We start from the raw sequence: 20933 nt of genomic DNA on the forward strand, positions 1-20933 counted from the left end.
CTAAGTAGTGTAATGTAATTATAGAGTATGTAATTATAGAGTGTAGAAATTAGGTGGTTATATATATATATATATATATATATATATATATATATATATATATATATATATATATATATATATACTTGATATTAGCATTTTTGGATTCCCTCACTATTACCGAGTGTGTGCAGAAGAACTTCATTTCCCATAATCCCTGAGGTCACTCGCGAATGATTGTGGGTAGTCATAGCTGGACTAGCGTGTTAGCTTGTCGTCAACATTATTGTTATTGTCTTGATTCCCTCAGTCGCTTGAATATAACATCACCAGCGTTTTGTTTTGGTATTAAGGAACCTGTTGTGTGTCTGATCACTGCAGCCGTGAAGAACCATGGCTGACCCGAAGCTCCTCAGCAAAACCGAGATGTTTCTCATGAAGGCGTCTGCGCTGTTCACACACACGTGTCCAGAACAAGCGCGCTTCCTCATGTAAGTAAGGCATGGATCAGCCTGGTTTACACTTCAGCTGATCATCTTCAGAACTGTTTAATGGTTGGGATTCGACTCTGCAGGATAGATCTCCAGGAGGACACAGTGTGGTGACTGCTAGATACTGATGGTGGCTTCTGTTGTAATGATGAAGGATCACCGCTAGATGGCAGACTCGCCACTGTTTACATGAGGCCCATTATCCCCACGTGTTTTTAGTCCCGGCTGGTAAAAGCTGCACTTGACCGGTCCACCAGCTCCTAATTATTATTAGTGGGGCAGCACGGTTTAGCCCACGGGTGCCATTAATTTATGACCATAACATAATTACACACCAGATCAGGAGTAAGACACTTCTGTTATAGTGGCTTGTACACAGAGAGGTTGTTCTTTAGTAAATGATGTGTTCAGTGTTTTGGATTTATTTGTAAATGAATAATACACAGAAGTGTGTATTGCCATGATACTGACTTCAATACAGCAAAAATAAAAAGTGCCTTAATATGAAAAACACACGGATAAGCCTTAACATTAACACCACCTCTTTGTTTCTTCACTCATTGTCCATTTTATCAGCCCCACTTACCATATAGGACCACTCGAGTTACAGACTGTAGTCCATCTGTTTCTCTCTATACTGTGTTAGTCTCCCTTCACCCTGTTCTTCAACTGGGACCCCCAGGACCACCACAGAGCAGGTGTTATTTGGGTGGTGGGTCACTCTCTCATACCATAGCAACTCTTTAGCAGCACCCTAGCAATGCCTAGGATCCCATAGAAACCACCTGGAATACCATATCAACCACATTGCAACATTATAAGAACCACCTTGCAATATCACCTTATTGACCACACAGCAACAGCCTAACAACTGTCTGGATATGTGAACCACTAACCTTCTACATTCTGCCATTCCCTCTGAAATCTACTTTTCTTTTGAGGCAACTGGTGTATAGTATAGTTATTTGGGTTATTTGGGCAGTGACACTGACATGGGTGTCAGTGCTGTGTTAGTATGTGTTTGCTGGTACGAGTGGGTCAGAGTTTTACACACCTCAGCATCGCTGCTGGACTGAGATTAGTCCACCAACCAGAAATATCCAGACAACAGCGTCCTGTAGGCAGCATCCTGTGACCACTGATGAAAGACTAGAGGATGACCAACACAAACTGTGCAGCACAGATGAGCTTCTGTCTCTGACCTTATATCTACAGAGTGGACCAACTAGATCAGACACACACTAAAACACCACCACCATGTCAGTGCAGTGCTGAGAATGACCCACCATCCAAATAACACCTGCTCTGGGGTCCTGACCACCGACGAAAAGGGTGAAAGTAGGCTGACAAAGTAGTTGTGCTGTTATATCCAGCTTATGTGACTTAGAGGTATCTTTGAATTATTAGTCTATTCTAACTAGCTAAGGTTTTTTTTCTTGAGTAAATAGCAAAGCACTTTGTAAGTCGCTCTGGATAAGAGCGTCTGCTAAATGCCATAAATGTAAATGTAAATGTAAATGTTGAGACATATAAGTCAGGCTTGAGTCATAATCATGAACGTCAAGTTAGGTGGAGGATTTATGCTCTCAACACTTGGCTGTGGGCGGCAGCCGACTGCATCTGGACGTGCGTGTGCTGTACACAACAGTGTTCATGTGACACTGCTGTTCTGTTTGGTGTATGACCGTGACAAGCCTGGCACGTATTAAACTGAATGTACGCTGGAGAGTGTCTTCTAAAATGGTTAATCCTACAGCCCCGTCGCACACATGCACAAACACACATGCATGTTGTGTGTGTTCACTGTGTGGTATTTGGGAGATTTTCTTTGGAGCTGTTGTTGAACTTTATGCCAGCGACTGAGATCTATCAAGCTAAGTTATTGAAATGTCAGGAGGATTTGTAATGACGAGTCAAAGCCTTAAATCCTCTGAACTTCACAGATTTCATCTATGAGTTCAACCTGTGTGAGATTTTAGGGAGAGGTGTTGATATTGCAGTGGAGAAAATTGCCCAGATATGCTGGAATTGTGGCTGGATGTCCTGTGTGGGTTTGGGCCAAAATATCTAGCTTCCTGTCTGGATTAATAGTAATTATATTTATGGTGTAACCTCTTGTTTTGAGCTCCTGGACCACTTTCAAAACAACAGGGAGTTACTGAGTTAGCTTAGAATGTCCTGTTTTTTAGGCATTTATGAAGATCATCACTGGCTGAGGGGGGGGAATTCCTGATCCAGTGAATAGGCAGTGAGCATATCATCTCTTTGTTTAAAGGCATTAGCGGCTGAAATGTCTATCCACCATGTACACGTACACTGTATGTCCAAATGTTCGTGGACAGCCCTCCAAATGAATGCTTTCAGCTACTTTAAGTTGCACCCATTGCTGACACGACTGTGCAAATGTTTATCACAGTGCACACAGCTTATGTAGGCCCAGTAGAGAAGTATTGCCAATAGAATAGGAGACTCTAGAGCAGATTAACATGAACCTAATGGCACCACGCCTAATGTCAGGCATGGACTAGAGGGGTAAAAAGTCCCCAAGCATTGAGCTGTGGAGCAGTGTAACTGTGTTCTCTGGAATGATTGATGGTGCTTCATCCAATACTTTTGGGATGAGTTGATCACCCAACATTCTGACCTCACTATGGTTCTTTTGGATACTGGGTGCAATCAGATCCTCACATCAATGCTCCATAATTTAATAGAAAGCCATCTCTGGACAGTAGGGAGTGTAATTCAGCAGGACAAATCCTTTTTGAATTTTTTTTTAATACCTATGATTTCGGAAGAAACAGTGAATGAGCAGGTGTCCCAATACTTTTGCCCATATAGTATATGCTATCTGTGTGTCTTTTAAGACAATAAATTATAGTTATATAATCAGAGTCATATGTCAGGAAAGACCTGATGAACAGCAGGTGGCTCTTCTACAATTTAGGAGCAGCTACAAATAGGCTCGATCTCCATGTCCCATTAACTGGGACTGCGGAGTAGCCTTCAGCAATTTAGCCAAGAGATAATTGTGTAACTTATCTTAGATGAAACGTCATTTCCGTCCCTGGCCAGTGCTGTAGCCCTGCATGCTTCAGATGTTTGCCTCATTGTACATATTAAACCCTTCACATTCCTCCTGCCCCCTTACGAATAAGGTGTCAGCTCTGACTCACACCCAAGCCTGTACGCAACTTACTGGAAGCCTCATGTCTGTTATATGTGGACCATGACAGCCAGTGTTGATTAAGTGCTCGAAAGGACGCTCGCAAGTTGCTTATTTCGTGGTTGGAATGGTTCCTGTTAAGCCTTTTCACATACTAGGACCAGACTGAGCAGCTGCTATTCGGGGTGTGTAGCCGCCTGCCCGTAGTGCCCATCGATCAGACCCTTTAGCTGGAATTACTCCTGCCCTGTACATTAAAGCTATCTGCCGACTTGTGTGGTGACCATAATGTTCTTTTTTTCCCCTTCTTTCCTTTTTATCAGGCGTCCACTGAGAGCCCCCTTCATCCTGAGTGCTTTGTTGATAGCATCTCTGAGAGGGTTTCGTGTAGTCCCGGATGTTTATCTGACTTGAGTGTGCACTTATAAGGAGATGCGTTAGAGGTATTTTAATTACATTTACACAAGAGGCCTTTACAGTGGAGTAGAGGACTGATTGAGACGCTGAGCATTCTTAAAACAGGCTGCTAAAACACAATCACTGTAACTGATTGTTAATAAAGCAGATTGCATAAAAATGCCCCATTTGCTTTGGTAATGTGACTTTACAGAGTGATTCAGTTTGATTACAGTTTTTAGGAATCAGTCCAATCATAACATCTCGAATTTCCTAATTATAGTTGGGCATTGCTAAGCAATATTTGTATCTAATCTATATATATATATATATATATATATATATATATATATAATTTTTTTTTTTTTCATTATATATTTTTTTTCATTATATTTTTGGTAGGATTTTTTTTTTGTTTGTTTTAAATCATGGGATGCAAACATTTGTCATCCTTTTATGATATTACAAATACACTAATAACACCCAGCAAACCACATATTTGTCTAAAATCCGAACAGTTGGATTGTTTTCCTAAAACTAAAGAAGAGTGTTTCCTAAACAGAATGCAGAGTGATCGCACAACATGAGAAAATCCCAGGTGGTTGCTATGTCTCACTAGGTAGTTACTATGGAGTTGCAAGGCGGTTGCTGTGCTGACTATACTTGTCTAAAATGCAATTAGTTGATAGTTGATAGATTCCTGGAACTAGAAAAATGCATTGAAGAAAAAGTGATTTGAAAACCTAAGCCTGGTGGTTACTATGGGGTCGCTAAACGGTAACTGTGCTTTTCTCCTTGACGAAAATTTGGACTGTGCTCATAAAACTAGAAGAAATGCAGAGTGATTACATAACTTGAGCAATTCCCATGTGGTTGCTATTGGGTTGCTAGGCTCTTTCTGTGCTGTCGTACAAGTCATTTCACAGCTTCACTAATTCCAAGGTAGCTGCTGTAGTGTTTCTAGGTGGTTGCTATGGGGTTGCTGGGCGATGGCTGTGCTGTTCACCTTGTCTAAAATTCAAACAGTTGGACTGTGTTCATAGAACTAGAAGAGTCCATTTCCTGAACTACAGTATGATCGCACAACCTGAGTAATTACCAGATGGTTGCTATGTGTTACTAAATGGTTGCTGTTGGGTTGCTAGATTTTTCCTGTGCTGTTCCTGTACGTTTCCTAAACCAATGCAGGATGATTGCTCAACTTGAGCAAGATGGTTGCTATGGGGTTGCTGGGCTGTTTCTGTGCTGTTGTACTTGCCTTGCTTAGACCAGTTGGTTGTATCTCTAAATGTAGAAAAGAAAGGAACTGGTGAGTGATTTTCACAGATTAAGAAATTCACTCGTAGTTGCTAGGGGGTTGCCAGATGGTTGATATGGGGTTGCTAGGTGGTTGCTATGCTGTTCTGTTTCTCTAAAATCTGAGCAGTTGGATTGGCAAACAGAATGCAAAGGGGCTGCACGGCTTAAGAAATTCCCTGGTTGGTTGCTGTGGGGTTGCTAGGTGGTTGCTGTGCTGTTCTGCTTGCCTAATAGTCAAACATTTGGATTGTGTTCCAAACATTAGAAATGTTAGGGGTTACTGTGCTGTTCCACTTGCATTAAACTTGATTGTTTCAGACCTCAGATCAGCTGAACAGTAAACCGGGAACAGCAAACTCCAGCCCTGGAGATCTACAGCCCTACAGTGTATAGATTTAATCCCCCTGTCTGTTATACCGAGAAGCTCCTTCAGATGGATTGGGTGTTGTAGAAGCAAAGCTGCGACTTCCCAGTTAACAAGTCAAAAACTAAGCATGAACTGTGTGTACAGCATACAGCAACATCCAGCAGGAGCCGAACCACACCGTGGAATACTTACGGATATCGGACTCCCATTTTCCTTGGAGATTTTTTACATTTTAAAATCTAGTAAACTAGTATTTGATGTTTAAAGGAAAATATCTAGGGTGCTTCTCTTCAGTTTTCTGTTCTGTGCTTTCTCCGACAAGTCCAAAATCCAGCGTACAGCAGATTAAGTAGAAAACTTGCCAGACCTGTATATTTTGTTTTTGACATAGGACGAGATACCTGGTTGCAGAAAGTTTGAGAACCCCTGCTTTGCAGTGTAATTGCTCATTAGACTTTCACGTTTTATGGCAGCTGTCAGGATGTTGAGTGTGTTTAAAAACAACAATCACAGCGTGTTCAGAATGGTGGGCTGCTTCTCTCACCCACGTTTCTGCACCTTGCCCAACAGATCTGTTTTTGTAATTTTATAGCTAATAAAATGCACAACAGCTGCCAACTCATAAAATAACCCTACCTTTTCTCTTGTCTTTGTTTCAGGCAGAGGCATCAGATAATTGGTAAGTTACATGAGGCATTTAAACTGTATTACTTCAGTGTTATTTATTTCCTTGGACTGGATTGTTGTTTTGACCTTGGTGGGGCCTTGGTAATAGAATAGCAGTCTTTATAATAGACTTTGGGGGCATATAGAGTTAGCAAAAGACTAGTAACCCCTGACAATGCCTATAAGCCCATATAATAAACACAGGCTGTACACACATATATATACACACACACACACACACACTCTCTGGCCCTATCCCAGGCTTAAAGCCTGCTTCTCTGCAGAGCGAGATGACCACATATTGGAAAAGATGTAAGAATTTTTATCTGTTACATGAAAGAAATACCTGTCAGCCTCAAAATAGCGCAAGCCATCACCTGCTGTGTTTTAGTTAACAGGCCAAAACTCTCATGAGGTTTTATCCTGTATTCTAGCTCCTGTCCTGCCAGAGACTGTGCTCTGCCCCTTCTGTTTCCAGTGGCGCCAACCGGGTGAGTGCCGCATGCGGGTGAGGCCCAAGCGCAGGCCATCGGCGCGAGTGAAGAGGCTGCTCAGGAGAGAGGCGGCCCACAAGAGGCTCAGTTCAGAAGAAATGAAGGTTCTCCAGAAGTTCAGAAAGGCCTCCAATGTTCTGGTGAGCGTCTGTACACCAAACTGAGTGCACTGCATATGCAGACCAGATCTAATCATCACAAGAATCACTAGGGCTGTGTATTGGCAAGAACCAGGTGATGCGATATGTTTCACAATACAGGAGTTATGATTTAATGTATTGTGATGTATATTGCAATATTGAAAGCAAGGTGCTATTTTACCATTTTTCAGACTAATTTTAGGAGTAAAAAGATTTTATGCAATCTGAGCAGTAGGTTTTAAACAGTGCATACCACTGCCATCTAGTGGTTGGGGTTTAAACAACACAAAATGAACCACTGGAAGGCCCTTTGATTTCTGCGCATGGGGGGGACAGAATGGCAGAATTGAGATGATATTTTCACTCCTGGGCTCCCCCTAGAGGTGATCGAGTGTAACCTACTTTCTTCCCGCTGGCGTTAATATAAATTACACTTTGAGCCCCCCCTTGTGGACGTCTATAAATGTGCGTTTTGTAAGGGAAAAGTGCTACACTATTTACACCACCCTAAATGTAAGTAATGTAAATGTCAGTGCAGCAAAAACAGACCTGTGTGTAACAAAGCATTTAGTGGTAGTTTACCCACTATCTCCTGCCTTAACTGCAACTCACAAATAACCTTTAGAGATAGCAATGTCCTTAACATAGGTGTCACAGTGTACAAATAAGGCAGCTGACCTAGGCTGATGGCATTTTGTTTGGTATTTAAACACTGTTTTCCCATCAGACTGATAAAACGGCGCATATCAGCATGTCTAGTGTTAGCCAGTCAGATTGTAACTGACAAATATATGATTGATGAATATAGGATGGTCCATGTGCCTCATTGAGGAGACTGTCTGAGGCTGGATTAGGGTACTATACTACTACCACTCTGTTTTCAGAAATATAGAGGATATGAAAGACCAGGAAAATATGTATGCGGCAAAGTCTGCTCACTCTGAAGTTCTAGTTTTAATGATATGTGGTTCAGAGTAGTTCTTGGGAATGCAAATGCTGTCATTCTGTTCAGCGTCTGGGCCACGTCCACACGAGCACAGTGGATAACAGGCAGATAGCAGAATGTGGCTGCTCATTCGGCTAAGGACAATGGAAATGCTGTGGCCCATTACAGGGGCTGTTTCTGTGCCCCAGGCTGAGAGGGAAAGTACCATCGACGTGGCCCTCTGCATGTCTGCCATTGACTTTGCAGCCTCATTAGAATGCAGAACAAGCAGAGAGGAATGTTGGCATGGAATCCCCGTTGGGACACTTCACCGCCACAGCAGAGACTTTTAGACATAGAAATTTAATTTAAATTGAATTTAAATTTAATTGTCTTCTTCAGCCCTCTTTGTATGTGAAGCGACTGCTAAGTATTTAGTGGTGGTGGTAAATTTAGGGTTTCGGTTTTATTGTAGTAGTACAAACCCTCCCAGGATTCCCACTTTCTTTAGGAAAACATTTTCCAGGACATTTTTTGCCATGACCTACCGTGCTGTACAGTACATGACAACATGCATACAAATAACTTATTAAAAGTGTCTTAGTATAAATTGATTGTACACTCATGGTTACTGGATTTTGATGATTAAGGTCAGGATGTTTGATTCCCCCCCCCCACCTCATCTGTAACTCCCCAACTTATCCCAAAGGTATTGTATGGAGCACCATCACTCCAGAGAAGACTGTTCCACTGCTCCACAGCTTAATGCTGGTGGGCGTTATAGATCTGTAGCCCCGGTCTGGCATTAGGCATGGTGCCAATAGGTTTATGTTTATCTGTTATGCAGACAGTCTTATTCTACTGGTAGTACTTTCTTACATGGACTAGAAAAGCTGTTTGTGCGCATTTGTACATCTGTGTCAGCAATGGGAGCAACGTAAAGTAGCTGAATGGATTCATTATAAGGGGTGTCCACAAACATTTGAACATATGGTGTATTTGGATAATGATAAAGTATAAAGTATGTTTTTACAATAAATGTGAAGAATTTCTAAAGAATTTCTAAAATCTGACTTTAGTTTTTCAGGTTTACGGTATCTCTTCATCTCTCAGTTGAATGGGGTCTTATTGTCAAGCTGAATAACAGGATGAACATGGTGGCCATGTAACATTTCTGTCCACATGACAGTGCAGCATTAAAGATTTTAATAAATACAGCATCAGAAAATAAAATATGCAATCTGAGTGGCTCACCCCCTTAGCAGCTTTCTCGTTTTCCTGGAGACTGGAAAATTAGTCCCTAAATTTCCGGGTTTTCCAGATTTTCCAGGCTGTGTGGAAACTCTGCCCTCTGTGTCATACAAAAGAGTGGTATACGTGCTAAATCACACTGTTTTAATAGCTTAATGTTACTGATACTGAGAGGGAAGGATCTCTGGGGAAACATTAGTTGGAGTGTGTAGATAGTGTTCATAGTGCGTGTGTGTGTCAGCGCTTGGCAAAAGGATCAGGAATGAAATACATGTGAGTGAACTGCTGAAAGGAAAGTCAGGAAAGTTCATCTTTGTTGACCTCTGCCTGGCCTACAAAGTCATGTTTGGGCATGGAGGATGTCGCCCATGCTGTCTGTTGCACTGCATATGATCTTTCTCCATTCCCTCATCATTCACATTTTGTTTTCCTTTGATATGTATTTCTAGCCATGCAAATGATCTTTGCATATGCATATTATGACACAAGGGTCTCTTAAAATATGTGCACACAGCAATGTCTGATTTGCAGTGACATATTGCCATTACTAATTTGGTCCATTGAAATAGTTGGCAATTCCCAGGGCTTCAGTTTCACCTACCATCAATAGCTTTCCAGCGTCCAGCTGGACAAGATGACTTCTCTGCTGCTCAGCGTGACTGTTCAGCGTCTGTGTGTAGAATACTATTAATCACACGTTTCAGTCCCTGTTTGGTTGTCTCATGCTGGGCCGGTTGGAAATGGTGATTAGGAGAAATTAGGAGAAAGTGGTTCAGTTCTACTAGGATTGATTTTGTTTTCTCCTTTAATTGTTTTGTTTATCTGTAAGTGGTGAAGCTCTGCGGCCTGGCCAGCAATCGTGCATTCACGAGTGAAAAGAGTAGCAGGCCTAAATGTATCAGCCAGCAAAAATAGCCAAGAAGCGAATTGCGCTTTGTAGACACGTGAACCCAGCTGCACGTGGCTGGTACAAAAGGCTATGATATTTTATGCTTGTTTGCAACCAACCTACACCCTTTGATCGTCATCTGCATTGACATCTGTCAAAGAGGTAGATATATTAGGCAGCAAGTGAACAGTCAGTTCTTGAAGGTGGTCGTTTGTGTTAAATAGTGTTCAGGCATAAGAATCTAAGACAATTTGACAGAAGCTAAATTGTGATGGCTAGACGACTGGGTCAGAACATCTCCAAAACACCGGACAGGTCTTGTGGTATGTGACAGGGTCATGGGCACCTAAGGCTCATTAATGTGAGGCCCTACCTCCCATATTTGTTGTGGTGGCACAAGGGATACATATATTACTTTTGTCATAATTTGAATTGTTTCACAATTTCATGATGAGTCAACCAATAGAAATGTTCCAAAATGTTCTGGAATAAAAACTTTTTTTTTTTAATATATAACCTTGACTATTGTTTATTGAAAGTGAACTATTTAAAACCTATATATCTGTCTATTTCAGATAGATCGATCTTTTCTGTTGGTTTTTTTTTTGCGCTTTTGTTTGATTTTATTTATTTATTTATTTATTTTCTTTCTTTCTTTCCTTTTTTTGATACTTTGGTTTAGAAAGTAGAAGCTGCTTAAGGGAACCATTTCCACTGAAGAGACCAAAGCATCCGACACCCAGTATGTTTATCAATGGATAAGATGACAGAGCGGAAGAGGCAAAGCGGGGGTTGTTTGGCCTTGGAGTTTTAATCAGTCTGAGCAAACGGCACGTTGTTCACGTGCAAGCGCTGTCAGGTCTTTAGTGAATTATTTCAAGCATCCTTTCTCCGGTATGTCTCCGTCAACAAGCAGGGATGATGGCTATTTTATCTGTCCTGACAGGACACTCTATAAATAGTCTCCAGTCTACATTACTCCGACTTAACTTCATTATGATGGTTTTAAACGAGTGAACTTTTAGTAGTGGATAAAGAGATATGACTCCTGCTTTGAAATGCTATCTATCTGTTGTGTAGTACTGAGAGTCTCTTGGGTGAAGCACAGCAGTCGAGGGCCATAGGCTTAAAGACCACCTCGGTGTATCTCATTTCCCATACATACTTCCCCCGTTGGCTCCATCCGGCACGTGCCACTGTCCTGATCTGCTATTATCACCTTGGATGCGGAATTCGTGGGACAAGATGATTAACTGCCGTGTCTCTGCATCCTCTACATCACCTTAAACCGGGCTTGAGCCCCATTTTAGACTGATCAAGTTTCAGGTTAACTCTGTTAAACTGTTTTTTTAAGTCCTCAGAAGATTATTAAGGTCTTGCTGGCTGTGTTCTTAGCAACATGATTTGGAAGATTAAAGGAATACCTCAGTGTTGTTCAACCTTTGCCTCATCTATTTACAGTAATCGCATGAAAATGTATATGTACATAAAAAAAAAATAAGAACAGAAAGCCTTTTGAATTAAAACACACTTATAAAAGGAGCTACAGGACTGGCTGATTGACTTCTGTGATAACTGTTTATAATATTTTACTACAGGAAGTACAGGAAAATGCATCCATGGTAATGGACTGTATGCTATAGATGTAGCAGATGGATATTAGCTTATAAATGCTGGAATATTAATTTTAATAGATTTTAATGCTTAATGTGTCCTAATCCTAAAACAGTTTTTGTACAAGATGGGATTTGATGCGGCTGTTCATCATTTACATTGATATTTCCTATTCAGTGTTTGCTTCGTGATTAGTGGCTAGTGTTCTATTCATCATGGAAAAACTGACCATTGTTGAGTGATATCTAGGGATGCACAATAATATGTCATGTCAGTGTTGACAGACCTGGTTAGGGTTATTCGGACATGGTTAGATTTAACTGATATTTCAAACTGATATTTAATGACTTTTTTTTGTACTCTGAAAGAGCAGCATGTCTCAGTAATGATGATTAAGCTTAAAATGTGCATTTTGTTTATTTTATTTATTCATTGTTTGCCAATAACTTAAGCTAACATTTTCTTCGTGTACATATCTGCCAATCCTGAAACAGGTGCTGACGCATAAACATGTATTTTATGTAGAAAGAAACTAGATTGAGCAATTATTTGCTGCGCAGTTATTGTGATAAATTGTGTTATCGCGATATTATGACACCTCTGATGTGAGCTTTATAGAGCCTTACCTCTGTTGCAATTGCATGATTTTTTAAAAGGATAAAGGATAAAGGTGCACGTATTCGCCTGTTTTGCGCAATGGGTCCATTGAGCTCTATGCTTGGTGAAGTCAGTTTGCTTGCCAGATTGATGTATAATAGTAAACAGTCAGATAATAAGCGTTATTTACTTTAAGACTTTAGGACGCTTGCTCATGTAATAATTATATTCATTAAATGTCTTCAGTGTAAAGTAAAAACAAACGACTTGGCTTTGGTGTTCCAGTACCAGTGGAAGGGATGGTACTGTGTGCTGTGCAGAGGTTTTGGGCACCTAAGCGCATTATTAAAAAAACCTTTATAATAAGTTTGTACATCATTTCTAATTAATTTATTTTTTGGTAAGACCACCAGATCACATTATAACAGGTGCATGTTAACACATACTGTAAAAAGAAATAAATAAAACAAGAAAAGTTTTTATTTTGGAAGAAAGTAGTTGAGATCTCCAGATTTCTCCTGGACGCCCCAAACAGCCTGCTTAGGGATGTGTTAAATTCCATCAACAGCTCTCCTAATTTACCAATCCAGGTGTTGGAGGATGGCTATAAATAATACTAGACTTCTATGAAGAGAGCTTTGGGGATAATTTAATGTATAAATGGTTTTTGTATTTACTCCTATAAAATGGTGCTTAGGAGTATCCATGCGAAACTCTGGAAATTGGCTCAAAATTCCTTTATGTGTGCATCTCTACTAAACGGCATCTATTGCCCAGAGCATCTTTTCTTTTAGCTTCTTAATTGCTCCTCCCTACCCTTCAACAGTCTGTTCACAGCTCCTGATGTGGGTGACATCCTGTTTTCCCCTGGAGTGGCCTGCCCATGTTTGGGTAAAAGGGATCAGTTGTTCTGGAGAGCAGATGGGTCTCAACGTTTCGATAACGGTGCACACTTACCCACCCACACAAGCAGACGTTTGCTGCTCTTCCATATGAAGGGCAGCTGTGCCTGCTAAAGCCACGGTACCAAGGTCACAGCAGCCAGCCTAGCCCAGCTTGCGGCTAGGAGGGTATTTTAGGAGCCTGGCCTATTAATAGATCACAAAGAGCCCATCTGCAGGATTGATTTTGTGCATGTGTCTGTGGTAGAGTGCTCAGGAAGCGTGTAGAAAGCTAAGCGTTCCAGTCGGAGCCAGCCCTATCTGGAGCTTAGGTGAGTCTGAGAGAACTGGCACCTCCCAAATGGGAAGAAATGACCTTAAGAACCCCTTTACTACTGTAAAAAATGACCTGTGTAAAGTGTTCAACAACCCAAAAGGGTTTAATGATATATATATATATATATCATTAAACCCTTTTGGGTTGTTGAACACTTTACACAGGTCATTTTTTACAGTAGTAAAGGGGTGTAAAGACCCCCAGTACTGAACTGTAGAGCAGTGGAACTGTGTTCTCTGGAATGATGGTTCTCCATCCAATACTTTTGGTATGAGTTGGGGATGAGGTAGGGTGGTGATCATCCTAAACATCCTGACCTCACTAACGCTCTTGTTGCTAAATCAAATTAATCAAATCCTCAAAGCAATTTTAGTAGACCAAAGTATTCCCTGCATAATAGAGACAGTTACTCCAACAAAAGCAGTATAACTTGATTTAATAAGCCTTAATTTTGGAAGTACAATGAATAAGCAGGTGTCCCAATACCTTTGTCAATATAGTGTAGCACCTTTTGTATACACTGCAAGGTTTTTTGCAGCCATAGTGACGTATCGGACATGACTGTGTGTAGTCTGCCCAACGCTAAGCTAAATACAGCTGGTCTCTATTCATGGTCTTTCTCTGTTCCCTGCCGCTCTCTGTGCACACAGCTGCTGTTGACTGATTGCATCAATCAGTCTTGTCGGAGCTGCTGACTTTTTGATGGTATGTAAATGCTTTAGAGGACCCTCCGATTCCTCCTGCTGTATAGGCATAGCAACCCGTTCGCATGTGTGCATTAAATAGCACCGGATACATGTCTGTGTACTGCAGGAAATTAGACCTGCACATGATGGTGGGAAATAAAATTATAGCCATCCCAGTACATCACTGATTGTGATTGTGATTGTGACTAATGTATTAATTATAGGCCTTCCAGTGTGACACTTTTGTATGTGTCCTGCATGGGATTTGTGGTAGGATTAACTTGGAGGAAGAGAAAAGTTTCTTTGGCTTAAATGTGTTCCGCTCTCGTCACTAGTCTACTGCAGAGGTTTCTATTACAATGCTTCTTACAAATCAGTGTAAGAAGCCTATAGATAGCCCTTGTGCTTCTGTGATACTGTGTTAATTAGGGGTTACTGATACCTTGTGAGGAGGGTGGATGATTTAATGTAAATACATAACATTGTAGATCTTTTAATTAGGGATGCACCGATCCGGCTTTTTTCAGTTCCGATACAATACATAAACTTTGCATATCGATCGATACCCGATACCAGCCCGATACCATTGCTGAATTAATAAACCGTATACCTCACCATGTGGGAGAGACTTTAGGCATCAGGATTGACTTAAACATTACTTTGTTTAACAAATTATCACAAAGATATAAATGTACTGAATTACCATTTGTCATTTATTTATTTGCACATTTAGTGCAGTCTTACTCCACCAAATTAAAGTGAAAGAATCGGTTCCATGGATTGACCTAATTATCTGATACGTGATCCAGCTGATTTTGTTCCTATTGGGACCAATACTCAAACCTAATATTGGATTGGTGCATCCCTACTTTTAATGTGTATTATTATGTGTATTTAATAGTATCTTAACTTGCAATTGAAATTGTTGTAAAACAACAACAATGGAGATACAAAGTTTTTACATGGAATTGATGATGTACAGCTTGTGTGTATTGCATTAAAATTGTGTTTTCCTAAACAATATGCCTTCCAAAAGCACCACACCCAATGCCAAACATCGGCTATAGGGTTGTGAAGTCCCCCTGCACTGAACTGTGGAGCAGTGTTACTGTGCTCACTGGGGTGATGGAGCTCTATCCAACACCTTTGGGATAAATTGAAGTGGCATTTTTGATGCAGAACTAATCGTCCAACATCAGTACAGATGTTACAACATATTGTGTAAAGCCTTACCAGAGAAGTAGAGCCTGTTACATCAGAAAAGGTGTGTGTGTGTGTGTGTGTGTGTGTGTGTGTGTGTGTGTGTGTGTGTGTGTGTGTGTGTGTGTGTGTGTGTGTGCGCGCGCTGCATAATATGTCATTTTAGCATTGTCATTGCAATGTGGGCAGGTGAAATACTCATATCAGTGGGCACATTAAATCAAACACCTTATGCTTTTTTGCTGCTTAATACAAAAGGAGAAAATCCCACTGTTCGTTTTCTGTGACCTATCCACCAGAGATAAACATAATTTATTAATAGTATTAAAATTGCATTATTTTTGAATTATAACTGCATTATTAATATCACATGTTGGATCACGTTTCTGGTGAACTTATTGCACCATATATTGCATTTTTACATATTGCAGACTTGCTGCCATATATATATAATGGTGTCCATACATTTGGAAAGGAATTCTATCATTACAATTTTTTCAGATGATATCACAGTACTGTATTTTCAACTATTCTTCCACAAACCTTTGAAGTACTGAATAAATTGTAATTTGGGACCACTACATTTTAATCCAGGCCAGTATAGATATACCATATTGGTTTAGACCAGAGGATTATAATCATAAATCAGCAAAATGACAACACTCTGTTTTCCATAAGAAAGTATGGTATTTTTTTTTAGCTGGTTTATTATGTGTTTGTTTTTTTATTTTTTGTTTGTTTTGAGAGCACTTGCTGCCTCTGATGTAGTCTGCTGTATTTTGTGACTGTGGTTTTGTGGCACGTTTTTCAGCTACATATGGTCTAGAGCTCTTCTCTTTTTACGAGCACTTTCGACTTTTATGAAGTGTAGTCATCTAATCAGCAATCACGACTGGTGTTGTTGGCTTCCTCAGCTGTTGCCTTAATAGTGTTTAAGCCAAAGTTGCTCTGCTGACCCTTTTAAGGTGTTGTTGTGTTTATTCCGTCCTGCAGACCTGATTTTTTTTATTTTGTATTCAAATACCACTTATACTTCCACTCAATTATTTTGGCATTCATTTTCAAATTAGAAATGTAAATATATGGGGATTCCCCACTCTCTATGGTAAAACATTTGAAAATGGAAAAATGTTTGTGTGTGTGTGAGACACCCAATATACAAAGCTACAAGGCTTTCTACAATACCCTTTGACTATCCCCACCTTATCTCTAAAGTACTGGATGGAGCACCATAATTCCAGAGAACAGTTACACTGCACCACGGCTCAATGCTGGAGGGCTTTATACGCCTCTAGCCCACGCCTGGGATTAGGCATGGTGCCAAGAGTCCTAATGGTTCTGTATAGGGACTAGACATGCTGTCTGTGTGTGTGTGTGTGTGTGTGTGTGTGTGTGTGTGTGTGTGTGTGTGTGTGTGTGTGTGTGTGCGCATGTGCATTTGGTCATTGGTATCAGCAGTAGGTTTACAAATAAAAGTAGCTGAATGCACTCATTAGAAGGGGTGTTCACAAACACCTGAACACGTAGACATATAGTGCATCTTGCACATTCTTTATAAATTCTAATCTGTATCAGTGCACCAAAAGAGCCGACGTGTGTGGGTGTGTAATATATATATATAAAAAGTTTAAAGAAAAAAATAAGAAGAGGTATCCAATGTAATAACAAATGATAAAAACATCTAAAATGACCTACATGGTAGTAAAAAGGCCCTCCTGTTATATATTTTGTAGGTGCTTTTGGTCCAATAGTGCTTTGTTTAAATTATGAAAATGAGTTGTTGTTGTTGTTGTTGTTGTTGTTACATTATGAATTGGGTTTAAAAAAAAAAAATCTATTTTTGATCACCAATGAAATCTCAGAACTACTCTGTGTCTCCGCCTCCAGGGAGGTGATTGGCGGAAGGCCTGTGTGCCTGAGCCACTTTTGCTTTATAACATTGTGCACGCAGCCTGTTGTAAACACAGAGAACCTGAGTCATTCTCATCTAGCCTTGTTTCCACCATCTGGTTCGTTCAACAAACATGGCTACATTTGTCTCGGTAAGTTCTGCAACTTTTGAAAGTGTGATCTTTCGTTTGTGTTTGGTGGAGCTATTTCATTAGAAATGGATGTGTGTATAGGCTGTGCAGCCGGAGGCTCTGGTGTGTCTGGGCAATGCTGTTGTATTGCCCAGCTTAAGTTTGAGTGTACCTCCTGTTGCTTTCTGCTGTAGTGAGTCTTTGGGGCTGGTGGTGAAGATGGGGCTTGGGCTTGCCCGGTGTTTCTTGAGACATTTAGCTGTTGTTTGTTTTCCTGTAAAAATTCTCTATCACGCATACGTTTACTGTAATCACAGCATCACAATACTCAACATCCAAATATCAGTATTATTAACAAAAATAAGTTGCTAACAAATGTTAAAACAGTTACCTAAAGTTAGCTAATGGTGTAATTAACAGTCAGCCAATGAGTTACTTGTTACTATGCAGGTATTATACACTACTTATTACTGTTAATACAAATCTTGTCATTGGTATGCTGCTGTTAACTGTACTGATATGAGTGATCATATACTGATAATGTGGGGATAATACCCATGATGGCCATTCCACCATTTTTCTGAGTGCTTCATATTTGGGAGATAGTTCATGCCACAGGGAGAACATCACATGTTGTCTCCCTATGATGTCTCTGAAGTCCCCTGCTCTGGAGTGTGCAGACGTATAATCAGATATCCCACCATAGCTGCCACTCCACAAGCATGATTCATTAATGCTGCTGACTTTGGCTCCTTGCAGCGAAAACCACACATACTCCCACCTTGTTTCCATTCTCTTCATCCACTCCTACCTTTACAAAGCCATCCGAGGTGTTCAGTCTGGTCTTTTAGTTACTGCAAGTGTGTTACAAAGTATGAAACCACTGTGTACTATGAATGTACCAGTGGTAAAATTAATGTATTAAAAGTATATTTTATACTTTATATTATATTTTATATTATATTATATTACTTTATATTCTATTATATTTTTATATAATATTTCTGCCCCTTGAAATGTGGAAAAACATGCTGATATTTTATCTCTTTTCTGTAGATGGCCACCTGTCATGCTTGCAATAAGACGTCCAGGCAAGTTGGAGTTAACAGGGATTTTCTGGCTGCCTTTTCAAAGACCTATGGCACCCCGATGAGCATGGGCAAGCGCAGGACTCCTCAGTCATCAAACAAGCCTACTCCAAAGTCTGGGATCCATGAGAAGACACCACACAAAACACCTCACAGAACACCGGCGTAAGTTAACTTAAACTTCAGTGAATTGTCATTTATAAAACCTGAGCAGACCTCCATGTTTGCTTGAACATTTATTGACCAGCTGTTAACCATGAGCTTTCTTCACTCTTTTTTTGTTTTCTCTCTTTGCAGGTCAAAATCATCTGACCCCAGCAGCTCATCAAAGACAGAGAGTGGGAAGAAGTCCGCTTTCTCTCGTCTTCGGAAGCTACTGATGCTTGAGGATAGCCAGAAGAGTAAAAAAGGGGGTCTGAAAGACTTCCTCTCCTCTTTGTGAGGGCCTTGAGGGTCAAAGAAACCCCACACGGCAGGCTGTGGCCTACTTTGAGCAGCGCTCCTGGAATTCAGAGCAGCTCGGAGAGTGGGGCAGGGGGTTTGGACTGCTGGTCACTTCCACGTGTGCCACAGTGCCACCAAGTGGATGAGTGGAGGAGTCTCTACAGCCTGGTTTACAAACTCCACGCTTCCATACTACCAGCACAGTCACCCCCAAATCGTACGTGTTCCCTCTGGGGTGTCCTGGGATCGGTCATGTCCCGTTTGAGTTAAGGACTTGGAGAGAACCACACAGTTAATTACACAGCCTTCACAGAGGTTTTCAGCACAGCTGGATGCCTGTAAGCACTGTATCTGTGCTATAAAGGAATGTCGTCATTTGTTTTTATATCACTGGCAACTAGAGGGGAAGGGTCACTTTGGTTGCTTATTGAATGTCCAGTGATTGTTCATTGAGTTTACACATGAATATATATGTGATCCTGTTATTTAAAGATCACTACTACTACTTTTTATATCAATGCCTTTGTAACAGAGATCATTTGTACACTTAAGGTGCACACATGGTCAAAGTTGTGATTGTTGCTAGTGGTTCATCTGATGTTTACATTTGCTGGGCTGTTCTTCTGCCCTGCAACTGTATTTCAAAGACCAAAGATGTGTTGTTGAATGTCACTCTCATGCAATTTCAGCCAAATACAGCTTGTTGGAAAATCACTGTTTTTATGTACTTCATCACTTTCTATTTTCAATAAACCAGGTCCACACTGAATGAAGATTGTGTGCGACATACTTTCAGCATGTTTATGGAAGTGAATTTAAATGGTTAGTAACTGGTTCTTGTAAATAAGGAGATAATTAGACCTGTTTGACCCTATGTCTACTTCACATGATGGATTTCAGAGCCTCTCAAAGTCATTTGCTATACTGATATCCAGTGTTTTTCACCCACTTGTATCTGTTGATGCTACAAATACACTTAGAAAGGCATTAAAAATATGTAATGTAATCTTTATGTGTACAGGATTACAGGATGTCATCCTACAGATTAGGAACAAAGGAGATGATGATCATGGAGATCATGTCTAATCCAATATTTGAAACTTTTTCTTTTTTAACGCGCGTCATTTGGTTTAAAGCGTCAACATAACACACTGATATTTATTGGGGTCTCAGCATTGAATTATACATGTGAGAGAAGGTACTATTAGTATTTCATAGCTGAAAATTAATTATGTGGGATTATTATAGTATGATACTTTTTTGAGAATTAATCCTTACTCTAAAATTCGATAAAGTCCTTTCATTAAGCAAAGAACTGAAGGTCTGTCCCTTTTGGATGTTAATACAGTGGAAATGTGATTGTAGCAAAACGTGTGGGATAGGGACTACTTTTCCGTCTACCCCTTCTCATTTTGCTCATACACAATATGTGAACATGATTTAGTCCATATAAGTCCATTATGGTCGCTGTTATGTAAAAACCTATTCTTGTATCTCCGAAATGGCAACTTTACAGCATAAAAACCTTCATAATTTCAATGGAAGTCAGTGTAAAAAGATTTTTTCCAAGTCATTTTATGACACAATGTAAAAGACAACTGCCAGATCTGAACTACACAATGTGGATAAATATATTGGGCCAACTGCTCATTCATGGTTTCTTGCCTTAAATTAGGTGTATTAAAAAAAGAGTTGGGAGTTTGTTGGAGTAACTGTCTGTACTGTCCGGGGAAGAAGGCTTTCTACTACATTTTGGATCACTGTTGTGAGGGTTTAACTGCATTCAACAAAAAGCCCGTTAGTGAGATTAGGATGTTGGATGATCACCTCCCCACCTCATCCCAAAAGGACTGCCTCCCAGCCCAAAAGGTGGGGTGGTGTGGGCTTTTTATACCTCTCTAGCCCACACCTGGCATTAGGCATGGGGTCAATGGGAGCCATAATTTTTCTCTACTCCAGAGGGTCCTAATCTATTGCCAATGCTTTACTCCAGGGTCTAGACAAT

At 40.4% G+C, this 20933-nt stretch overlaps 1 protein-coding gene across 1 annotated transcript; it reads left to right on the plus strand.

Moving 5' to 3' along the window:
* The first annotated feature begins 227 nt into the window (after window positions 1-227).
* Window positions 228-19697, plus strand: c3h18orf21 (chromosome 3 C18orf21 homolog). The gene is made up of 5 exons (XM_072674839.1): window positions 228-470; window positions 6355-6374; window positions 6796-6995; window positions 18453-18649; window positions 18782-19697. Exons 1-5 carry the CDS (start codon window positions 373-375, stop codon window positions 18924-18926), a joined length of 660 nt encoding a protein of 219 aa, XP_072530940.1. The 5' UTR covers window positions 228-372; the 3' UTR covers window positions 18927-19697.
* The last annotated feature ends 1236 nt before the right edge of the window (window positions 19698-20933 follow it).

The sequence above is a fragment of the Salminus brasiliensis genome, chromosome 3 (genome assembly GCF_030463535.1).
Source record: "Salminus brasiliensis chromosome 3, fSalBra1.hap2, whole genome shotgun sequence".
Taxonomy (NCBI): Eukaryota; Metazoa; Chordata; class Actinopteri; order Characiformes; family Bryconidae; genus Salminus; species Salminus brasiliensis.

Bases quoted from the DNA above. Each gene is read 5' to 3' on its own strand.
- c3h18orf21 (XM_072674839.1), top strand. From the start codon at position 373: ATGGCTGACCCGAAGCTCCTCAGCAAAACCGAGATGTTTCTCATGAAG. The intron at 471-6,354 runs GTAAGTAAGGCA...TCTTTGTTTCAG, and splicing joins GAACAAGCGCGCTTCCTCAT to GCAGAGGCATCAGATAATTG. The intron at 18,650-18,781 runs GTAAGTTAACTT...CTCTCTTTGCAG, and splicing joins ACACCTCACAGAACACCGGC to GTCAAAATCATCTGACCCCA.